The sequence below is a fragment of the Uloborus diversus genome, chromosome 9 (genome assembly GCF_026930045.1).
Source record: "Uloborus diversus isolate 005 chromosome 9, Udiv.v.3.1, whole genome shotgun sequence".
Classification (NCBI taxonomy): Eukaryota; Metazoa; Arthropoda; class Arachnida; order Araneae; family Uloboridae; genus Uloborus; species Uloborus diversus.
The window spans coordinates 13197587-13221721 of NC_072739.1; the positions used below are offsets into that span (position 1 = coordinate 13197587).

Here is a 24135-nt window from a genome sequence, read left to right on the forward strand (position 1 = left end):
TCTCTCCTCTTCGGCATTTATTTTTTCTGTAGTTAGGAAATCGTTTGAAACGTCAGTGCTTACAAGATCGTATCTTCTTCTGTGTGACAGTTGATGGTTAAACAGTAAATCTGAGAAGAAAAACTTCGGAAAACAAATTCACCACTACTTTCGTTTTTCTCGGAAACACTCCCGATTGACGACGGGTGAAAATGTTATGCTGCAAGGGGGGACTAAAAAAAATGCCTGCTTGGCCGATTCGTACTCGTGTTCATTGTAACTATAAATAATATAAGACGACATTTGTCCATGGGTGCCCATATGCAAAATTGTAACGGGGGGGCTCAGATATTTTACCACGGTTTAGCAGGATATTTTCCCGATGGAAACAGATTCCAGGACAGATTAGAGTCATTAAAATTTGACATTTTTAATTGCTTATTCATTAATGGCTGGATAACAAATGTTTTTTCCTTTTTGCAAAGAAAAAAGTACTAAAAGCAAGGATATTCTCATTTTTAAAGGGGCTCGAGCCCCCCCTTGCCCCCCTATATGGGCGCCCTTGCATTTGTCTGCTGTACTGGAAAATGTCGCCGCGGGCGTTTGTATTGGCCAATCCTCTCTCGTCCCCCCCCCCCCCCGATTACACAAACGACAGAACGATTCTCATTGAGTTTGAGTTTCATTTCAACTTTATGGTGCGTTTTCAACATTGCGCCGTCTCAAGTCCTATTTAATAAGCACAAAATGACGCAAGAACGCTTAAATGGCTTAGCACAGCTTTGTATCAACAAAGATATAGTTGTAAAACCAGATGAAGTTATTGAAGAACTAACCAAGAAACAACGACGGTTTAACTTTGTATTGTAGACAAAAAGACAATTTTATAAGTGTACGTATGCAATGTGGTTAGGACTCATCAAGTGTAAGTGATTTTATTGATTATTTTGTTGTATTTTTAAGTGATTTCATGCTATTTTAACGTGTTCCTTTTTTTTTTTTTTCTTTCCTTGAATAATCTTAAAAATATGAACAGTTTAGAACTTTTGGTGCTAAAAATTCGTGTGCATTTTGATTTATTTCATTAATATAGTAAACGAAAAATAACAAGTATTTATTTCCATTTATTAATTTCAACATCTTAAAACCATACTGTTGTTTCAAGTACTTTTAAGTTTATTCTTAACGTGATTTCAATTCTGGCATATTAACAATTAATGTTTTCGCAACAGTTTTTGAATAAATTGCAAAACTTATACAATTTTAAGGAATTTTACTAAATAATAATAATGATGTAAAGAGAGAGAGAGAAAAACGCTGATAGTGTTGTGAAATAAAATTTTGTCCCCCCCCTCCCCCTTAAAATATTTTCTGGTTGCGCCCCTGTATCCATGGTTAAAACTTCAAAAGACGTAAGACATTTTTAACTGCGCAAAAAAGATGAAAAAGTAGTGGCGCCATCTATCGAGAACGGAAGAAACCAAGCCGTCTTTCAAAACATAGCGTGGCTTACAGTTTTACCGCTTGGGAACGGCCAATATGCAGCAACAACAGGGCAAATTAAAGCACCGAATTGCAGAAGCTACAAGGATAATTTAACATTCGCAATTGGATTCCCACTTTGGATCCCGTTAAGAACGGACGTGGGAAAATGAGGCTTAAAGGAACACCCGCCGCTAAAGGAGTAGCGGCGAAGAGGAATGCGGCGCCGAACGCTAGGAAGAAGCTTTCCGGGAGTATTCCCGGTTCGTGGACTCCGGCCAAGGCGGCCACCCCCTTCACCCATCGCACAAACTCCCCAACGCACAGGGGCGGACTGGCCCTAAACTTTTAATGTGGAAAAAAAAATTCATGCCGGCCCCATCCAAAAACTTTTGGCTGTAGTTTTCCAAACCTAAAAAGTTTCTAGTGTGTTTTTTCAAAAAAAAAGGTTCCTCCAGCAGCCCTCACCTTTCTCAATCCCGCTGAAATACCTAAAATTTTTTTTTTTTTTTTTTTCAGAAATCCTTATTTAACTTTTCATTTCAAGCAAACTAGTGGGGCAGATTGATTAAAACTAAGCATACAGCAAACGCCCATAATATACAGATGATATTTCAAGGATCTAACTTTCTCAAAAATATTTGCAAGCTTAAATTGCTCTACTCAATAAAAAAAAAAAAACCACTGTGAAAACTGTGTGGCTTCTTTGAAAATCCGCATTTAAGAGTATTTCGTTTATGTAAAAGTGAATAAAAATCTTATTTAAAACAAAACGTAATACATTTGAGGCAGTGAGAAGCAAAGGGGTGTAAGCAGACATTTTCAAGTTTTGAGTAAAATTCGTATAAAGATTACGTCCTAGGTAGGCTTTCATTGAATTTTTTCTAAATCATGCTGTACAGCGGCACCTACCAGGGCTGCTGGTACTATCTCTTGCCCCAAGACAGAGGAGGGGTCCACCTACCATTTGTACTGGTTACCGCCAAATTTTGAAATTTTCCTCTTGCATCCCTTGCTTCTCACTACCTCATATGGCCATGAGCGGTATTATTTACCCTTCAGAAAAAACTCTTTTTTTTAAAAAAGTCTTTTCTTAAAATTGTATTGTACGTATTCAAACTGATGAAAATTTTCATGTAAACCAAACGTAATATATCCGTTCAGAATGAATACATCACAGATCATGAGACAGTGAGAACTGATCGGAAATATCGGATAAGCCCGAATTAATCTACAAAAAAAAAAAAAAAAAAAAAGTACTTCCCATAAACTCAGAGAGATGAAATTTGGTACAGAGTTAGGGTTTGATGGCCACATAAAGGGAAAGCTATAAAAACTAGGCTAATTGAAGATCTGGAGTGACCCTGATTAGAAAACACAAGAGCCCAACCAAACTATTAGAGATCGACATACAACCTTTACAAAAAATATTCAACTTGGCGGGCCGCTTCATTTGATGTCAAAAATCGAAAGCTGAAGTATCTAATGAAGAACCCTTAGGTGTATTAGAGATATGATAATGCCCCCTTCTACTATTGGTACATAAAAAAATCGACTGTCATTGCAAAAGTCCAGCGTAGTGGGACACCATCTTCTAACTTAATCTAGCCTAACTTTAGCCTACTCGAATATTACACAAATTAAATGTTTCTACAAAAAGAAGTGAAATCCCACCAAAAACATTCTGTAAAAAACTAGCCAAGTCTCGATGGAGCTGCTTGTTTATCTCTAAAAAGTAGTGAAATCTAGACAAAGTCATGACAAGTCTAAGGTTCCTTACTGCGATTTCTTTATTATTATAGTTAATGTTGTGTGACTTGGCCGTTAAAGGGTACACAAGGGTACAAAACCAGGTGCTCCATGACACCATTGCACCAGTCTGTCGCCAGAACCGCTACCCATTGACGAGGGAAAATTGCCACTTGGAAAACGTGTAAACAAAATTGACTTGTACCCACTAACGTATAAAGAATGTTTAACGGCCAAGTCACACAACATTAACTATAATAATAAAGAAATCGCAGTAAGGAACCTTAGACTTGTCATGACTTTGTCTAGATTTCACTACTTTTTAGAGATAAACAAGCAGCTCCATCGAGACTTGGCTAGTTTTTTACAGAATGTTTTTGGTGGGATTTATTTGTCAGGTTCTAAGAACTAAAGTGAAAATCATGGGATATACACTTGGGGTGGGGGGATTGCGGTCTCCTCCCAAGGCTCTTGGTTTTAACGTAGATTTATATTGCCAATAATTTTAATACGGTAATTTATATGCATGTAAAGATGGTTATGACCAAACTCCCCTCCCCTCTCCACAGAAAGCAAGTTCTGGCAGCGCTTGTGCTTTATGGTATATGTGTGGCCTATGCTACATATTAACTTGCCTTTAATAATAATATTCCACTGACACAACGTTTTCAAGTAAGAACAATTTATTTATCAGCTTCCAAGATTTAAAGTGAAAACGAAGAAATGTATTGGGAAAAGCAATAAGATGTGCGTATTTTTTTCGTAAGTAAATATGTTCAACTAGAGTTTAACCTACGAAGATGTTCAACAAAGTGAAACTTAACCGCTTAAACCAAAAATATAACTATTTATACTTCTATTGTACGAGTTTACATGCTTGCTGAAAATAAATAATAATCGAGTAACGAAAGAAAGCACAACACAGAAATGGTCCGACTTAAACCTTTTTAATGACATAAATTAAACGAAATTAATGAAAACGAAATAATATTTGAAAAAAGTTACTCAAGAGTAATAAACTAAAAATGACAAAATTAATATTACTCTTCAAGAATCAGTGAAAATGTTTTCATACAAGGCTCTAATTTCGTTGAACTGAAAAATCTAATAATAACTTCGTAAATTTCAAATTAGTGCTAAATCTTATCATTTTATCCGGAAAAATTTTATCCGAAATTTGAAAGTATGCTATTTAACGAATTTAAACATTGCATTTATCAATTTGACACTGAATAATAACATTAAAATTGAAAAGTGTATGATGATAAGATTTTTAAAAATGTACTTTTCGTACTAGTTGCAATATGGTAGTGCTACTAATAAATTAAAAACTAAGTTTCTGGGAATACTTCATTTCAGATTCGAAAATTTTAGATTCGCTTTTAAGATTGTAACATTAAAAATATAAGTAAAAATAGATACATTATTTATGATTAAAATGGGCAAAAACACTTAAAGCAATCACACTTATCAATCTAGCTAAGAAAGAAAAATCTATAAACAAACATTACAAATCAGTTAACAGGAAAAAAACTTCAAAAATAAAGATTATTTGATGAAATATTATTAAATACTTAAAATATGGTTAAAGAACCTATTTTTTTTTCTTCTATAACTAAGTGTATCCCTTTAAAAGATAGGGAAACGAAATTTTACAGTATTTAAGACATAATAATTACTTAAATTTTTCAAAATTCCTTTTTAATTTTATCAAAACATTTCTTTCAAAGCATGTAACTTATATTTTGTCCTTAAAAGTAATAGATTATGAATATCCGTTAAAGACAACTTGGTACTAAAGATAAAAATAAAAGAAATCGGGAGAAAAAAAAAACACATTTCTACAACATTAATCTTTCTTACAAAAAAAAAGTCTACTTTGTTGGGCAACAGCATCAATGGTATCCTCTGAATCTATTTGATTTAAAATGTCCTTCTCTACAGACATCAACATGAGAGCTTCTAAATTTTCTTGAGAAAGGGTTACACAAAAAATCATGAGTGTAAAACAGAAATGAATTAAGTTCAGGAGGGCCATGCACATCCTCATATCTTGGACAACCATACGAATTGTACTCAGGGCAGGTTCTGGATACCGGAACAAACCCTTCTCTCTCTTCTTCTTTTTTTTTTTCTTCTTCAAGTTTAAACTGCACAAGTTTTTAATTCTTCCAAATCCTAAATTTCATACTGAAAAAAAGGGGGGGGGGAGAGAAAAATGTTCTGCTGTCTTTGAGAAGTATATTAATAATCTTAGTTTATTATCTCCCTTCAAAAATTAATTACTCTTGGGAAAAAAAACATAAAAAATGTGTGTAACAATAATTGGATAAAATTCGTACAGTATTTAGGCTTTAAATTAAAATTAAGTACAGTAAAACCTGTAGAGTTGACCACCCTTGTAAGTTGACCACCTGTCTATGTTGACCTCTTTTGTCAGGAACGGAATTAGTCCTATCTTATATAATGAAGGAAAACTTCTGTAACTTGACCACCTGTCTATCTTGACCACTAATGTACGCCAAATTTGGTTTGGAGCATTGTAAAAAAAAAAACTTTGTAAGTTTATCACTTGTTTTTTTTTTTTTTTTTTTTTTTTTTTTTTAACTTTCTTCAGTAAATTATTTTATTTTATTATTTATTAATTTATTATTATTGTATTATTATTTGATAGCTTTCTAAGAATGTTTTTAATGCTTTGATGACGGACTAGCAATTTACTAACTAAAGAGCAGCATAAAGCTTATGCTGCTCTTTATTCTCCAAACTTGTTTTTCATTTGTTGTTCTATTTGAGATAGTTTTTTTTTACTTTGTTCAATAAAAATAGGTGTCAGTAGAAAAGTACAAAGTGTTTTCTTTCAGTTGCAGTAGGTTGTGGCAATTCTGGAATTGCGCTAAGATCCGTATCTGTACATTTTGGGCCTTCTGCAACTAAATGGGTAGGGCATCTCCCTAGTGGCACAGTGTCTATTTGTAAAGTTAATAAGTCTCAATGCTAGTTTTTTTCCCTCAATTTCTAGGGCCGTCAGCCCCCTTGAGGAAGTGAGCCCCCCCCCCCCCGCACTGCGGGTACGCAGATATGGGCTTGCTAAAGAGCCCTTCTGGCTTATTTCGAGTGCAAGGGATTAAGATATAGGACATTTTAATTTTTTCCTTTATGAACTGAGAGAGTCGATCTTGTTGCTCTTTGGGCTGTAAGTGAAAAGAGGCTTCAAAAAGAAAGTTTTGAACTTGAAATTAATAAAAAAGTATGAAATATTAAAATGAATTCAAAAAGGAGAAAGCCAGAGAAAATTAGCTGGCACATATGGAATTTCTAAAACTACTGCGTCTAATATAGTTTAAAACAAGGAAAAAATAATAAAACTATTTTAACAGTATTTTTACTTTCTTCTATATCAAATACATAGAAGAAAGTATTGGATTCGTGCAAATTTTCGAATTTCGAATTTTGACGGATTCGAACGTTTTGAGGTGTGCTGAGTCCATTTCGACTATTTTTGGAAAATGTCTGTCTGTCTGTGTGTGTGTATGTATGTGTGTGTGTATGTATGTGTGTGTGTATGTATGTGTGTGTATGTGTGTGTGTGTCACGTCTGTGTGTGACCAGTTTTTTGTGGCCGCTCTACAGCAAAAACTACCGCATGAAATCGAACGAAATTTGGTACACATATGTGCCCCTATGTGGAATTGTGCCCATTGGTTTTTGGCGCGAATTCCTCCAAAGGGGGTGGAGCAATGGGACGTTTTTTGAGTTACGCGTGCTTGCTATTCCTCAGGAAGTAACTGGCGGAATCAGACAAAATTTGGTCCATATGTTGCCATTAACAGGAACAGGTGCTGATTTAATTTTGGTGTCAATAACTCAAACGGGGGTTGAGCTATAGAACGTCAATTGTGACTGCTGTATCTCAAGAAATAATGAACAGAATGAAAGAAAAATTTATCGGCAAGTAGTCCTTAGTGGGTATAAGAGCTGATTTTATTTTGGTGTCAACAGCTAACTAGTATGTTGTGACCATCACGAAACTTTCTTCTATATTTTTCATTTTTTTTTCTGATCCCTCCCCATGCTTGACGAGGAAGCAATATTCCCAACAAAAACAAAACTACACATGCAAAAACTTGACGACCATCCCAATGTCTGAATTATTGCAAAAGCAAGCAAAGAGCGAAAATTGAAAGTTATTTTAAAAGCCTTGCTTGAATTAATTACAAATATTTTATTTGTTAACAAACATAAGATGGCAACAGTTAAAAATTTTAAATCATTGAGATAATATTTCCGATCATTTCCATACAATTAAAATCACGAGAAATACGCAAACGACAATCTATTACGATTTATCTTTCTTATTGTTGCATTAATAAAGCTATTTTTATTCGCAAAAAAAAAAAAAAAATCAACACCTCTTAGAGCGATTGACGTCAAAATTGAACCAAAGCCTGTTTACGTATGGATTCACAAATATTCGAAATTTCAACCAGAACGTAGCATTACTTCTTGAGATAGGGTACTCACAATGGAAAAAAAGAACGGGCGATTGCGCTACCCCCTTTTTAGCTGTTGACACCAAAATAAAATCAGCTCTTATACCCACTAAGGGCTACTTGCTGATAAATTTTTCTTTCACTCCTTTCATTATTTCTTGAGATACAGCAGTCACAATTGACGACAAAAAAACGTTCTATAGCTCAACCCCCGTTTGAGTTATTGACACCAAAATTGAATCAGCACCTGTTCCTGTTAATGGCAACATATGGACCAAATTTTGTTTGATTCCGCCAGTTACTTCCTGAGGAATAGCAAGCACGCGTAACTCAAAAAACGTCCCATTGCTCCACCCCCCTTGGAGGAATTCGCGCCAAAAACCAATGGGCACAAGTTCACATACGGGCACATATGTGTACCAAATTTCGTTCGATTTCATGCGGTAGTTTTTGCTGTAGAGCGGCCACAAAAAACTGGTCACACACAGACGTGACACACATACATACACACACACACACACACACACAGACAGACATTTTCCAAAAATAGTCGAAATGAACTCAGCACACCTCAAAACGTTCGAATCCGTCAAAATTCGAAATTCGAAAATTTGCACGAATCCAATACTTTCTTCTATATATTAGACTAGCAAAATTACCCGGCGATGCCTGGGTTAGCAATAATTATGAGAAACAATCGTTACTTGCATTTGTTTTCTGTTTTAAGTGAAAGAACTTAAAACACACCTTTTTGACGTGATTTAAAATCTAGCTTCTTCCTTACTCATAAAACTAAAGTAGCAGTAAGGAAAAGGAGCAAAATAGTATTCATTTAGAAACAAAAACACGAAAGCGTATACAAATTTGAAGAATTTCCGAAATATGAATTAAAACTTCACATGTTTAAAAAGATTTATCAGTTAATGCTTTTTTTTTACATGGAGTCTTACCTTCTCTGTATGTCTATTGAAGAATGAACTGTTTAAAAAAATGTAGCCGCGCGCCCGTGATCCCCTTAAACTTGCTTTAGTTATTTTGGAAATTTTCAATTATTGTGGGTTCTTGATGCGATTTAAAATGTTACCGAATTTGCGGGAATCGTTTAGGGATACTTTGGATAATGCTTCCCTTCCTTAGGTTGTAAAACGGTATGTTACGAATTTTTGTTAAAGAGATATTGTCGCCATATGCTAAGATACTTTTGGTCACCATAAAATGGCACTAAACAATTTCATACGAAATGTTTACAAAATAAGTAGTAAAATTTGGCGATGGTTTGAATTTGTGCACAAGTCACATTAATGGAAGTTTTTGTACTGTTTATGGATTTGCTTAATTTAGTTGCTGGATTATTTTACAGTAAAAAAAGTTTTTAAAGATTCTTTGATTGGCGATATTTTGTTTACATGGTGAAAGCTGACAAATATTATTACGTAGTCTTTGACTTCAAAAACCGCTACAGTTGAAAAAACTGCCAAATGCATCCGCTATTGAAATCTTTTTGCATAAATTTTGGCGAGGTTTCTGCTGTTAGATAGGATAACGATTAAAAAATCCAATTAGCACAAATAATAAAAAACCCCTTTAATTACACTAAAGTTCCGTTTAAATGGAAAATAATCAACCAAATCTAGTAATCATTAGCCAATCTTGGGGAAAAAAACGTTACTTTAAGATTTGACTTGAGAAAAGCCTCAAACAGTCTGACGAAACACAAAAACATTAAACAATTCTAACTATGAAGTGGGAGTTGAGATGATACACTAAATAATGAATTGGGTTGAGGAAAGCCTTCGAACATGGAACAAAAAAAGCTCATAACTCGTTTTTCATACAACTTAGAACTTTCTAACAGATGCCATCTTCAGCAGAAAAATAAGTGCTTTCGGTGGACACATAATTTTAATATGTGCACGTATTTTTTCACAGTCATATTGGGGCATTTATGCGAAAATTTGGACAAATTAGAATAAAAAAAGGAACTAACAATTGGATTTTTTTCGAACTGATCTACAAACCTCCCCAGTACCAAAAAGAACAAACGGTGAAAGTTTCAGCCAAATCTGCCGGGTAGTTTCTGAGATCTTAGGGAACAAATTTACCAAACTCCATTTTTATATATATAGATATAGAAGAAAGTAAAAAGGGGGTAGCGCAATCGCCCGTTCTTTTTTTCCATTGTGAGTGCCCTATCTCAAGAAGTAATGCTACGTTCTGGTTGAAATTTGGAATATATGTGAATCCATATGTAAACAGGCTTTGGTTCAATTTTGACGCCAATCGCTCCAAGAGGTGTTGATTTTTTTTTTTTTTTTGAATAAAACTAGCTTTATTAATGCAACAATAAGAAAGATAAAACGTAATAGATTGTCGTCTGCGTATTTCTCGTGATTTTAATTGTATGGAAATGATAGGAAATATTATCCATAGACTAATAATAAGAGTAGACCGAGCTTTCTCATTCTTGCTGATAAAGAAAATTGGTTCATAGATGTATCATGTGACTAGTGGAAGGGCTTGGCGAAGACTTTGGCAGCATGGTTGCTAGATGGCAGCATTATCTATAGTTTGGCACTCGACATGTATTTTAAGACAATATGTTTTCATTAAAAAAAACTTCCAGGTGCAGAGACTGAACTGTTTTTCTTTTAGTTATGCATTATTTTGACATTAGTAATAGTTTTTGATCAGTTTTCGGTAACTTTTATTTCATTTGGAGCTGTCAGCGTTGGCGTGAACGAAATGGCGTAAACGTTTTGCGTTAACGCAAAAATGTACTAATCGGTATCTTAAATTGAAACTGTAGGTAAAAATCTTACCGTTTGCTGATTCTTCTTGGTCGCTTGCATCTTTTATTGCTTGGAGAGTTATTGAAATTGACTAAAGAAAATGCACAATTCTATCTAAACGAAAAACTCACTATATTAACAAAATATTTACAACTTAGAATAACAAATTTACAAATCGGACTCCATAAAAGATCATTCTTCCGTGTTCCATCAATTCTATTTATTTTATTTCGCGCTGGCGTTGATCGTCTGCTACGATTAACGCCCGCTGTTGCTAGGATATCCACCAGTCACATGGTTTGGTTTATGAGCAGCAAAAGGGTTGCCATAGCTCGGTCTACTCTTATTATTAGTCTATGATATTATCTCAATGATTTAAAATTTTTAACTGTTGCCATCTTATGTTTGTTAACAAATAAAATATTTGTAATTAATTCAAGCAAGGCTTTTAAAATAACTTTCAATTTTCGCTCTTTGCTTTGCTTTTGCAATAATTCAGACATTGGGATGGTAGTCAAGTTTTTGCATGTGTAATTTTGTTTTTGTTGGGAATATTGCTTCCTCGTCAAGCATGGGGAGGGATCAGAAAAAAAAAGAAAAATATAGAAGAAAGTTTCGTGATGGCCACAACATACTAGTTAAATATGGTTTCACTTTCAATAATGTTAAACAACGAAAGTTAGTTGAACAGAAAGAGTAATAAGGGTGAATTCCTCGAAAAATGAATACACGGTGCGAGAAATGACAAAAAATATTTCAAAAAATCATTACTGCCCTTTATAAGTTGACCACCAAAGTACTTCACCTCGAGTGGTCAACTTACACAGGTTTCACTGTATGCAAAAAATACCTTATCCAACACAAATTTTCAAAAAAATAATGAGTTATTCACATAGGTTGGCAGATAAACTGATACACTACAAAGACGATTTCTATTAATATGCCATCTATGAAGTTCAGTTTAGAACTCAATTTACTCAAAAGTATTGCTTGGTGGGTTGACCCATTTTTGTGTAACACCGTCAATTTGTTATAATTATAACTGACAGTTCAAGTTCTTATTATTTAAAGTGCTGATGACAAAAAAAAATTAAAAAACACATGATGATTAAAAATATTAAACTTACCTAAAAAAATTTTTTGTCACCCTTGAATTTAAAACGCATGCAATCCCATTGAGCAGTCAACACGGTGTATAACAAATGACTCGTTTTTTTCCTCGGAGACAAAATGGTGGAGTTCTCAAAATTATCTAATTGGTTGAGAAAGTCGTGGATCTATCTATTGCAAAGTGCTGGGAAACAGAAGAAAAAAAAAAAAACGAAGGATGAAAAGGGAAAAAAAAGCTTTTTAGCAGACGTTTTGCTCCTATTTATTCCATTCTTTGGATGGCGCCTTTCTCTTATTTCATTTGAAAAAGGTTCAATGTAATCTTTTCCCAGACAGTCTCAGATCGTCTCAGATGGCCACAAAAAAAGATCCCCACCCCCAATAAAACTCCTTACCAGAATTCCAGGAAACATCAATCCCGAACAGATACGAGAGACACCCATGGACCCTGAAGGCTTCGCTTCGGACGAAGACCACCCAACAAAGACATTGTTTCGTTTTCCCTACGTAACAAGATACAGTAATAGTTAAGCAAGAACAGAGTAACAGCCTGAGAGTGACCGTTGGAAAAGGAGCGGCCGTCCTCCTCTCCCTCCGCCCCCCCCCACCCAAAAAAGAGCAGTTCTGGCTGCAGCCCTCGACACAAGAACGGCCAGCCTAGCTAAAAACTTTTTTTTTTAAATAAAATTGAGGAAAACGGCACGTACACATTGAATGCACAGAAAACGGCCCGAGTTAAGGACGGCCCATGTGGAATTTTCCACATCTCACACGTGGCCAGTCCGCCCCTGCCAACGCAGTCCACTTCATGGGCGGACATGACCCCATCTGATGATGAGATGGAAGTTAACTCCACTAACATCCCAGAAAAGTACGACTCACCCCTGTCATACAGCGAGGTGACTGACATCATCAAAACAGCTAAGGATATGTTCAGATACACAGACATCTTCTTCCCTGACGGTGAGGATGAGACTCTCCGGGAGATACTCCAACTCTTGGGCCAGGACGGGATCCCGGACGCTCAAGTGGCGGAGGCCCTGGTGAGTCATGCTTTGACTGACAAAATTAAATTCCTATCCTTTCAGAAATTTTTTCACATTTCTGAATACCTTAATGCTCAGGAATTCCAGCTGCCACGTAAAACTTGTAAAGCGCCTTCGCCCGTAAAGGCTGCGCCTGTAGCACTGGAAAATAAGTTCTCCACCCTCCCCCAAGTCTCGAATCCAAATTTAAATTCCCAGGAAACTACCTCTACCCCTCCGGCTAGAGGAGCTAATCAGCTTGCCCCCCTTGTGGTGGAGACCCCCCCCCCTTCAACTACCTTGATTTCATCCGCAAGCTAAACGATAACTGTCAGAATTTTAAACTTAGAAATAGGAAGGATAAAACAGCGATTTATGTGGATGACCCCACTGATCGCAATAAAGTTATCAATCTACTCAAGTCTAGTAACATAGACTTTTACATTCAAAGGGCAAAGGGACCCAGAATTTTCAAATACGTCATTAGAGGACTACCCTCATGCACCGACACTGAGGAAATTACAAAAGCACTTTCTGAATTAAATTTTCCTATTGTCAAGGTCGCTCAATTGACCAAAAGGGACGCTACTAAGCTCCCACTTTTCCAACTCCAGCTCTCGTCCGGTGAGCAACATACTAAAATTAACGATTTAAAAACACTCTTCCACACTGCCATAACCGTCGAGCGATACCGGACCAATCGACGTGTTATACAGTGTTATACCTGCCAGGGGTTCAATCACCTGGCAATTAACTGCTTTCGTAAAGTCCGCTGTGTCATTTGCGGGGGGGAACACTCTCGTGACAAGTGCCCGGCCAAAATTAACAAGGAAAAGCCTAAATGTGTTAATTGTGGGGGTGATCACGTAGCCTCTTATAGGGGTTGCGTGGCCTTCCCCAAACCCAAAATCAACCTGGAAAGTAAGCGAGCCGTTAACCACGGAAGCGGTGCTAGCCGCAGAGTAGGATTTTCCTACGCTGAGGCCACTTCCAGTAATTTACCTGAGCATTCCACCCCTAATAGTAAGGAGCCTAACTCCAGCAACGAAATTACTGATTTCATGCAACTTTTTGCTGAAATCAATAAAATATTTAACCTTTCAAAAGTCTTTTCCAAACTCAGGACGGCCCTCCCTATTCTAAAAAGTCAGGAAAACCTTATAGGCAAAATTACAACTTTAGTCCAAATCTTTATTGATGAGGACTAAGTTTTTATTCATTTTTACCCCCTTATTTTATTTTAATTCAGTTCTGGACTCCAAATCTCTTAAGTCATTTTTTGACCGCCAGGTAAAGCTCCTACGTCATCGGCTTAACTTGCCGACCAATAAGCTAATTCCTCTCCGGAGGATCCATCCCACCAATGACAAGACTTGGGAGGTGCGAGGCTCCGCCTCAGGTACTCCCCAGGAACGTTCATCTAGGTTTTCGTCTCATTCGCAATTGTATAGAAATCCTCTGAGGAAGATCTCAATCCAGGACGATACATCTTTGTGTGGGCTTATTGTTGACGACGAAAGAGAGTTGAACATTGAAGTCGGGCGTGCAAGAAGAAAAAAAACTGGGAGCTTAAATTTCCTGTGGTTTTTTTCCTTTAAATGTCCAGGAACTCACATAACAAAAATTCAACGTTGCGTACATAAAACAAAACAACAACAGCTAAAAAAAAAATTTAATTTCATTTTGACATCATTAATTCAAATTACGTTTTTCGCAATCACGAGTGTGTATGTAGGCGTGTGTGTTTGTGTGTAGGGGGTATGTGTATGTGTGTGTAGGCATGTGTTTTTGTGTCTGTGTGCTGACATAATTGTGTAAGTAGTTGTGTGTATGAATGTGTGTGGGGGGGGGATGTGTATAAGTGTGTAGGCATATGTGTTTGCGTCTGTGTGCAGGCATGAATGTGTGGGTAGTTGTGTGTATGTTTTTGTGTGTGTATGTGTGGGTGTCTGTATGTGTACGTGTGTGTATGTGTTTGTGTATGTGTGTGTAGGTGTATGTGTGTGTATGTAATGGTCTGTGTGCGTGTTTGTGTGTAGTTGTGAATGTATGTGCGTGTGTGTGTAGGACATGGATGCAACCTGGAGACGGCTTTCGCTATAGGAGCAGCATCGTGAGGAGCCTGTCGACGATCATGGTGCGGAGGGTGGCGGTGGGAAAAATCAAAAGACGCCAAAAACAGTCAAATGAGAACAATAAGCAATCGTGATTTCTCAAAAAAAAAAAGAAAGAAAGAACGAAATTTGATATTTGACATCTTGTATTCAAATTATGTTTTTCGCAATCACGAGTGTGTGTGTGTAGGCGTGTGTGTTTGGGTCTGTGTACAGGCATGAGTGTGTGTGTGTGTATAGGTATGTGTGTGTATGTGTAGGCGTGTGTGCACGTGTGTGTGTGTGTGTATGATATGGACGCAACCTGGAGATGGTTTTCGCCAGAGGAGTAGCATCGGGAGGCCGGTCGACGGTGGAGCTGCAGAGGGAGGCGGGGGGAAAATAAAATCATAGAAATTCAAAACAGTCAAATGAGAACAATAAACAATGTGACCGCTCAAAAAAAAAAAAAAAAAAAAAAATACAAACGCATTTTTTAAATTTAATTTCGTTATTTTTTATTTAATTTCCGAAAATAATAATAAAAAAAAAGGAATAGCTAACCATGCACGTTGTCCTTGATTCGCTACTCCAGCGCTCGAATACGCTACCTAGCGGTGATTTACAAAACTGCCGAAAAAACTAAAACATTGCCACATTGAGTTCCACGTGTGTCTGTTGACGTAAACACAATCAGTTTGTTCTGAGTATTTATTAACGCAATCGATGTGTCTTAGATTGCTACAGAAATCGTTTCGTCTCTTAGTAGTATTCTCAAGGTTCTCAAAATAATGATAGTTTTCCTTATTTCCTTCTAAAACGTGAGTTGATTGAGAAATGGTGGAAGGGTTCACAAGAAAACTCTGGATTAACAAACTTGGATAACGTTATACCAGGTAATTTTTTTTATTGTTTTGTGTGAATTTGCAAGAATATGGGTTTTTTTTAAAGTCTTAAACTAATTTAACTAACCATAATTTACAGCAGCATTTAGTTGGAATGGACAGTATGCAAAATATTTTCTTGAATATATTATCGTAGAACAAAATGAAAAATGTTCAACCGAGAAAGAATTTATTTTATTGCTTTTATTCTCAGCTAAAAGGTTTCGCCAAATTTGTTTAGGGTTATAGTTTTAGTATTATGCGAGCTAAGTAACCTTGGCGAGATTCCGCATTTAGTTAAACCATTCTTATTTTTTATCATGAGTGGAATAAAATGGTAGAAAGATTACAGAATTTGATAAGTAAAAATAAATAATGGTAGATCAATTAAAAAGAAAACAACCACCATATATCCGTGAGAATTTTGTTGCTGATTTGCATATCATGACAGAATTAAATCATAATTCAGAAATTAGAAATATATGAAACAGAAAAATTTTTAATTAACCGATTCGGCAATTTGAGAAAAATAACTCAGCTACAAATGCAGAACAATTAGCGCTAGCCATGCAAGGCAAAGAATGATCATCTTCTTCTTTTGATAATAATTCGTAATGTCATATAATTAAATTATCTAGCATTAATTCTTATTCTTGTCAGTCTTATGGCCACAATGAAAATGTAGTTCCATCAAAAATTAATAAATATTGAATTCAACATCGTGGAAATGACTGCTTAGAACTACGAACTATGTAATTTGCTTCAATATTTGACGTTTAATAATGCTTCTTGAATTCTCATTTCTTTCTACGTGGGCCAGAATATCAACAAGACTTTGAAAATTAATTTAATAAGAATAAAGCGAAAAAATCATGCATACGAACCAAATTTACTAGGCTTATTAGTATTTTCTTCGTTACCACGTGCGTTTGTTTTACCTTTTTCGTCCGTCATTAGAAAGGGGCTACAGTGCCCCCTATAGTTCGTTGGAGTTGCGAATACCACTATGGCCTCTTGTTTCTAACGAAAGGATTTAAACCACAATAATTAAAACCAGCAGATACAGTGAACTCCCGATCATACGCGGAATTGGTGGCACGGTAACCGCGGATAATCCGAATGATAGGTATAAAACGATAATGCAATAGCTAACGAGTATTAAAAGAATGCAACGCCATCTAGCGTTCATATGAAACAGCCGTTCGAAATTTTCGAAAAAGCTTTTTTTGAGGAGTGTCGGAAGTGGCGCAGCCAGGAGCATGGACGTTCTTACCTGTGTCCCTGTGGGTAAGGGAGGAAGTTCATACTCTCCCCCCCCCCTGGATACCAAGCTCTTGAGAAAAGAAAATAATGTTGCCAAGATCTTCATTGAAAGTTATTTTAAAATCGGTTTGAAGAAAAAGAGATTTTAGAAGTGGGCAAATACTAAAATAATGGCGGCGATTCGAGGGAAAGGGGGCAAGAGGGGGAAATCTCTCCCCCTCCCCCGCTTTCTTTTCGGTTAAATAATTCATTTTATTTTCCAATTTCGAAACCAAAACAAGAAATCATAAAAAAAAATTTAAAAAAATATCAAAATTTTCGGAACATAATTATTTGTTTTTACTTTGAATATCTGTTTCCTATTCCTATTCAGAGTCACAACTGACTACAACTGTATTTATGTCGAGGACTGCATACTAAGTGCCTTGCCTCCGTTATTTTATATACCGATAGATGGCAGCACCATCACCGAATCGAACAGTTAATGAGAATTTAGTAGTCTAGGAGCTAATAGCTACCTATTGCTAGCACCCCCAGAGGTATCGTTTCACTTGGAGGACATTGAGACCACGAGCATATTTAACGTCGCCCAGTCTCCTTTAATGACGACGGTGGGTCTTCGACCATCGAGGTTCGAACTCAGGACCCTCCGGCCCCGAATACGACACTCTACCGATCGGGCTACCACGGCCCTGAATATCTGTTTACAAAACATTATTTAGCACAACAATAACTTTTAGTTAATGTATTCATTAACAAGTATGGCTTGTTTAAGTAAAACAATTGATTTACTAATATCGAATTAAATCGATAGAACAGTGGTTTTATAAGCATCTTACAATAGTCTTAATTATGTCTTATGTTAAATTCCTGGATGTGTGAAAACAATACGGTAATTGAAAAAAAAAAACTATCTGCTATAACACTAATAACTGCCACAAATATGCTCCTTGCTGGTGGGGCGATGGTTATGATGAAATTGCACGAAAAATTAATTCCATTTTCGAGTATCTGCGAAAACACTTGCCAATTTCTTCCATCCAACTTTGCAACTAGTTATGTTCGAAGAGAAATTATTGTGGATATTAAACTAACACAGAAAAACAACTGCTTAAGTTTAAATTTATAACGAAAACGTTCAATCAAAAACCAATTTTTTTTTTCGAGATTTCTTTTTTTTTTCATGGAAAGCAATTTTTCGGATTCAATCATTCTTATGCTGAACTCCATTACGCATGTGGAGATATTTATTGGATTATGAGTTATAGTGGTTAAAATGCTTTAGTCTTTCATGTAGTCTCAAAATTGCATGTCGATGCATGGTGTTATAGTGCCATCTAGGAGGAAAATAAAAAACAAAAACTAGTAGGAGAGTTAAGGAATAGAGTTTTTAATAATACTTAATTATGTTTCTCATTAGAGCACGTAATGAAAAGCTAGTTGAAATATTTTACGCATATACTCAAAATCGAATCATATTCTCCCATTCTCATAAACTTTTACTTGTATTTTGCTCCTAGGGCAGAGCGATCTCCATTTGATCTTGTTTTGAGTACTAATATCGAGATGTTTATAGGGGAATGATTATCATTCGAGTTAGCTGTGTTTTTATTTCTTTCTGAATATTATATCCTAGTAAGCTGCTTAAAGGAGCTGATAGAGTGAGTGCTTAGAGGGTTTGCGATCACTGATAGACTCTAACTGATAACCTGTATGAACTCATCATTTTCTTTTGAAATAAAAGTTATTATTATTGCTTCAGTTTGCACACCATCTCCACCAATCTTCAATATCTTCGTAGTAATATTCAAATTCATAATTACACGTGAATATATGGACGCACACCTGAACTGATCAGAATTTTAATTAAAAAACCTATTAAGCAATTCAAGGGTGATGAAATAATGTTTTTTCAATGTTTTGTATTACACTAAATCTAAATTTTTCCTCTTTCGTTCTGTTGGATAATTTATTTACCATTTTGAGATAAAGCTCCAAAAATTCCGTTCGCCTACCATTTGCTTAAGATTATTCTACATAATTACCTACAGATTACCGAGGGAAAGGAAAATGGTCTTAACGGGAGCAAGCTGTCTCGTTGATCACGTGTGAATAAAGACGAATCAGAGCATAAAATTCGTGAGACCGCCGGAATGTTTGCTGCTTCTGAAATTCGTCTGCATCTGCTCATTAGTGGAACGGAAGCGAAAATTGCACTGGGGTGCCATCTAGTGCGTGACATTATTTCTAATCATAAATTTTTTTAAAAGCAAAGGATTGCTTTTTTTCTTCACTCTTTTTGTATTTCCAATTCTTCCAAAAAAAAAAAAAAGTGAACCCTTTGAAAGGCTTAAGTACTTTTACAAGTCATAAAAAGCGTCTTGTCCATGCAATGACTTTGGATATGGTATCATATATATTGCAAAAGAAAATTATGGCACAAAGGTGTATCTGCATGTCAAAAACGCTTATTAAAATGTAATTTTTTTTTTTTCAAAGAATGATGAAAAGCCTGATGGCAGCCGAGCTAACAAGTCAACCTGTAAAAGGTATGGGTATAAATTTATCTTTTGACACTATGAATGTGATTTTCATCAAATGGCTTTTAGGGAATGTGGGATGAATTGAAATAGTAAAGAAGACTGAGCTTTTTCAAAATGAACAAATTGAAAATTTGTTTTGAAAATTAGAGTACATAAAGAAAGAACATTATATTTCATGAAAAGAACTTGCAATGAAACAGTATTTTTTTATTTTTGGTAGTTAATTTTCGCCTTCAAAAAAGAAAAGAAAAAAAAAAGGGAAATTTTTACTTTTTTTTGAATACGACAAAGTGAAAAAAAAAAAAAATCTTTTAATTACTTATATTTCAATTCGATTCTATTCGATCTTTAAAAATATTTTAGGTCAAATGAACCAGTAATTAAATGATTTAATGAATAAGTGAAAAGTTACTGAAGCAATAACCGGATAAGTAATTAAATAAATATATGAAGAAAAATAAATAAGTGATTAAAAGAGCGAATGAAAGGGAAAAACTAAATGAATAAATACATGAATTATTAAATGGAGGACTAATGTAATTGATAAATGAATTAGTAAATGGTTCAGTGAGTAAATAAAATAACTATTTCACTTTCCTCTGTATGTGCTTGCTAATTGTACAAGAATCAATACTGGAGCGAACATTGAAAGGTCTCAATTGATATTTAAAATGTTAACAAGAACTTTTTCATTTTCTAGTAACAAAAATAAATTTTGACTTTCTTCAAAATGCTACAAATGAGTTTTAATTCTTGAAAATTGCCTGTGGTTATCATAATCTTCAGTGGTATTGTTTTAATGACTGAAATATAAAACGTGAGCTACTGCGTTGTTAAAATATTACCAGATAGATGGCGCTAGAAGCAATGAAAAGATATTTCAGGAGCTCTTTCTGCCCCACATTACATCATCCTTCAGCTATGAGCTGCTCCTCTGCTAGGAGACATTCCTTCCGTTGATAGACGCATTTTTTCCCGTCGACGAAAAGTTCACACTATTCCACCTTGAATAGGAGGAACTTTTACCAAGACAATCGTGGAAATGAATAATGAATTGTGAATCAGCAAAAATGTTTCTGATATCTATTAAAGCTTAAAAAAAATAAAAAAAACTGGTGGTTCAACTTAGTTCAATGGTGGGCACAAAACGGTAGAAAGAATTTTGAGTTCTCATTTATATGACCAATTATTCTAATGTCAGAAGCCATAATTGTTTCAAACCGTACAAGTCGTGTGATATCGTATGCCTATTGTCTTTACGTAGCACAAAATGAAGTCTCCAAAAAAGCGTCTGTTTGTTAGAACGCACGAAAGTCAACAACTACCCAACTGATTTCGCAGAAAGTTTCACTATTTGTTGTTTTTTTTGCAACAGAAAGATTTGGAGATCAGTTCGAAAAAAAATCGAATGTTATTTCTTGTTTTAATTCCAAATTAAGACCCAATTTTCACTTAAATTCCCAAACATGGGAGAGAAAAATTACCCTCACATATTAATATTATAAATCATTGAAAATCCTGTTTTGAAGGGTGTAGCATTTCCCTGAATAAGTTCCCAACAAAAAGAAAATATTTAAAAAAAAATTCTTTACCTTTTTTAAGCATTTTTATTTAAAAAAAAATGTGATTGGAAAATGTCAGGTTTTTGGAGAATCACCCACAAATGCTTTGTTAATGTTTTGCCGTATTCGCACGAACAGCTACGGATGCGCCCGTGGAACCGCATGCGCACAAGGAAAGGAGGGCGTCTCACCTAGAAAATAAAAAACTTACAAAATTGTAACATTTAAATGAAATCAAAATAAACCAAGTGATAATTTGTGCGGAGTTGTCGGACAAAATTTCCCGAAGATGGAAATTTTTGGGAGGTTGCAGTGACTTCCCACTGGGGTGCCTATATCGTCACTTGGAAAATACTACCTCGCACTCGTTTAAAAAATAATTTCGTCGATTGAATCCTAATCTGACTGAAATTTTAATGCACTACACAAAAAAAAAAAAAAAAAAAATCTTACAAAAACAGATTGCATAAAAATAACAGCATAAAAACAAGTTGGGGTGCATTAGGAACACACATTTAAAATCAGCTAAGAATGCAATCAGTAAAGTGAAATCTAGACTTGATAGGACAATCTTACAAAAAATCAAGACAAAAATTTAGCTCATGATCGTTCAGTTCAAATCAATCCCCTACGTGGTAAATATTTAACATAGATAAGATTCAAAAAAGATTTTCCTTACTTGTTTTTCTTTTGCAAACATAAAATATTAAATAACCACAGTTACTTTATACGAAAATTTAAATTTAGTTAGTAGATACGGAAACGCATCGTGAAGCAAATAATCCAACTGATGCAATGAGGCGGTTTCATTTTATTGATATGATAAGAAAAGGGAAAGTTTCCTCTTTTAGATAAGATTTGCATAACAAGTTTTAGTTCACGTTTTGAAAATAGAGAGATGCTGACATCTCTCTGTGGGATATTAGTGAGACTAGAAAATGTCCATAAAAATGCAGTGAAGTCCCGATTTTACGTCAAGGGACATAAAATACGGGAAAGCGAAAAATGTAGAGAAGGCAAAAATCAAGTAGTAGAAGAAACTGAAGGTGGTAAAGATGGTTCTTTTAAATGGTATAAGCGAAATGAAAATGATAAAAATACCATTTTAGATCATACTAGCGGTACCCGCACGGCTTTGCCCGTAGTAGAAAATTAAAAGGTTTTTTTTTGGTTCGCCTGTATATTTACAAATAATGGATGATAAATTTCTCGTCAATTTGCTATGTTCATTTGCTCGCCCATGTTACGGTTCCACGTTATGACAATTCGGTAATTTACTTGCCCACGTTATGATAATTTTCTCGGCAAAATGTTCTTAAAATTGGAATAAAAACAGAACAAAATCGAATTTTCGAAAAATCGCTTCGAGATGCACACCTTCACGCTATGAACTAATTTTGTACCGAATTTCACGAAAATCGGCGGAACGGTTTAGGCGCTATGCGCGTCACAGAGAGACTCCAGACAAACTTTGAACTTTGTTATTACTAACTAGTGGCGCACGCACGGCTTTGCCCGTAATAGAAAATTAAAAGGTCTTTTGGTTAGCTTGTACACAAAAATAATGTATGGTGAATTTTCTCGCCAATTGGCTTGTACCCACGTTACAGTTCCACGTTATGATAATTTCGTATCTGCTAATTGGCTTGCGCCCATGTTACGGTTCCACGTTATGATAATTTGGTAATTTATCATAGTTTTGTTCTTAAAATTGGAACAGAAAAAGAACCACATGGAATTTTCAAAAAATCGCTTCGAGGTGCACACCCCCATGCTACAAACTAACTTTGTGCCAAATTTCATGAAAATCGGCCGAACGGTCTAGGCGCTACAGACATCCAGACATTGAGCTTTATTATTAGTAAAGATGACTAACATATTTAGTTGCAAATCCGGGCATGTAGGGTGAAAATAGTCCGTTACATAGCCGGATGGAGTAGTAGCATTTCAGTTTTCACAGATTTACTTTCAACAGCGCAGATTGTGGCTATTCTTTAATTACGTAAGGATGTTTTTGCCAATTTTGACCGCCCTCCCTACATGTGAAGGTACGTAAGATTTTTCAAACCCCTTCCCCCCTATTCTTACGTAAGATTCCATTTCGTTTCTCAAAATGATAAAATAACGAATCTCACGAATCACTGGAATCGTTTCTTAAATTCACTATTATTAAATTAAACCATTTTAATGAATAACCTTTTAAATTAAACCTTAAAAACAAAATAAAAATTATAAATTAAAAATAAAAATTAATAAATAAAAATATTGCGATTCTTTTAATATATTTTGCACAATTAATTCTTTGTAAAACAACTAAATTAACAGCTCATTCTACTACGTTCCAGACGCAAATGAAATACGATCCCTGCAAACACTTGACCGCGCAATTTTTAATCTAATATATCGACTTGGAAAAATATGACGTAAGAATGGGTTTAACCCCCTCCCCACCCCCTCCAATTATGCGTATGTAAATATTTTTCCACGCCCTCCCGCTCCCGACCCTAAAGAAAAAAATGATTTTTCAAGATGTTGCAATATGTTTCCTTTTGGGTTAGAAAGATCGAAAGGAAACATATTGCGACATTGTTTATTGAAATTTCCGTTAGCAAAGTACAAATTTTGAAACTACCAGTATTTTTTGCTCACACTTTGTATATTAATAAAAGAACCACACATCGTTGCTTATAAACTTTTAAGTAACCTAATTGTGTGACATCAGGAACAGCAGGGTTATGCTAAAATGCATGACCAAGCTGCAATTCCCCCGCAGTTGTGTGCAGCATTACCCCATGAGTGGGGCATCTCGGCCCGGGTACAGGCGGAGTAGGAGCGCACGGTGCAGGAAACTCAGGGTTGCCAACTTAGTGGTAATTTTTAGGGTTTTATCTGGGTAAAAATGTTTTTTTTTTAACCTTCGGGAATGCAATGTTCGACTGTTTTATTTCATTTTTTTACTTACATACATTTTTTGAGGCTTTTGAACCATTTGTTTTGATCAGAAATGACACAAAAAAAAAAAAAAGCCTTAACTTACACGGCATAGAAAATAGCAGTGGTCACGTGACCTTTAAATTTGCCATGTGTGAAGTCACAATAAAAGATCACGTGACTTTATACGTCACATGAATCTATCCAATCGCATTTGGTGGTTTTTAGGGGT

General features: G+C 35.4%; 1 protein-coding gene across 1 annotated transcript in view; it reads left to right on the top strand.

Moving 5' to 3' along the window:
* Positions 1-7282: 7282 nt before the first annotated feature.
* The window catches only part of LOC129229757 (uncharacterized), a gene marked incomplete at its 5' end in the record, with an annotated part of 54148 nt that continues 37295 nt past the window's right edge, over positions 7283-24135 (top strand). The window contains one exon of the mRNA XM_054864128.1: positions 7283-7336. Coding sequence (XP_054720103.1) covers positions 7283-7336 — 54 coding nt within the window. The remainder of the gene's footprint in view (positions 7337-24135) is intronic.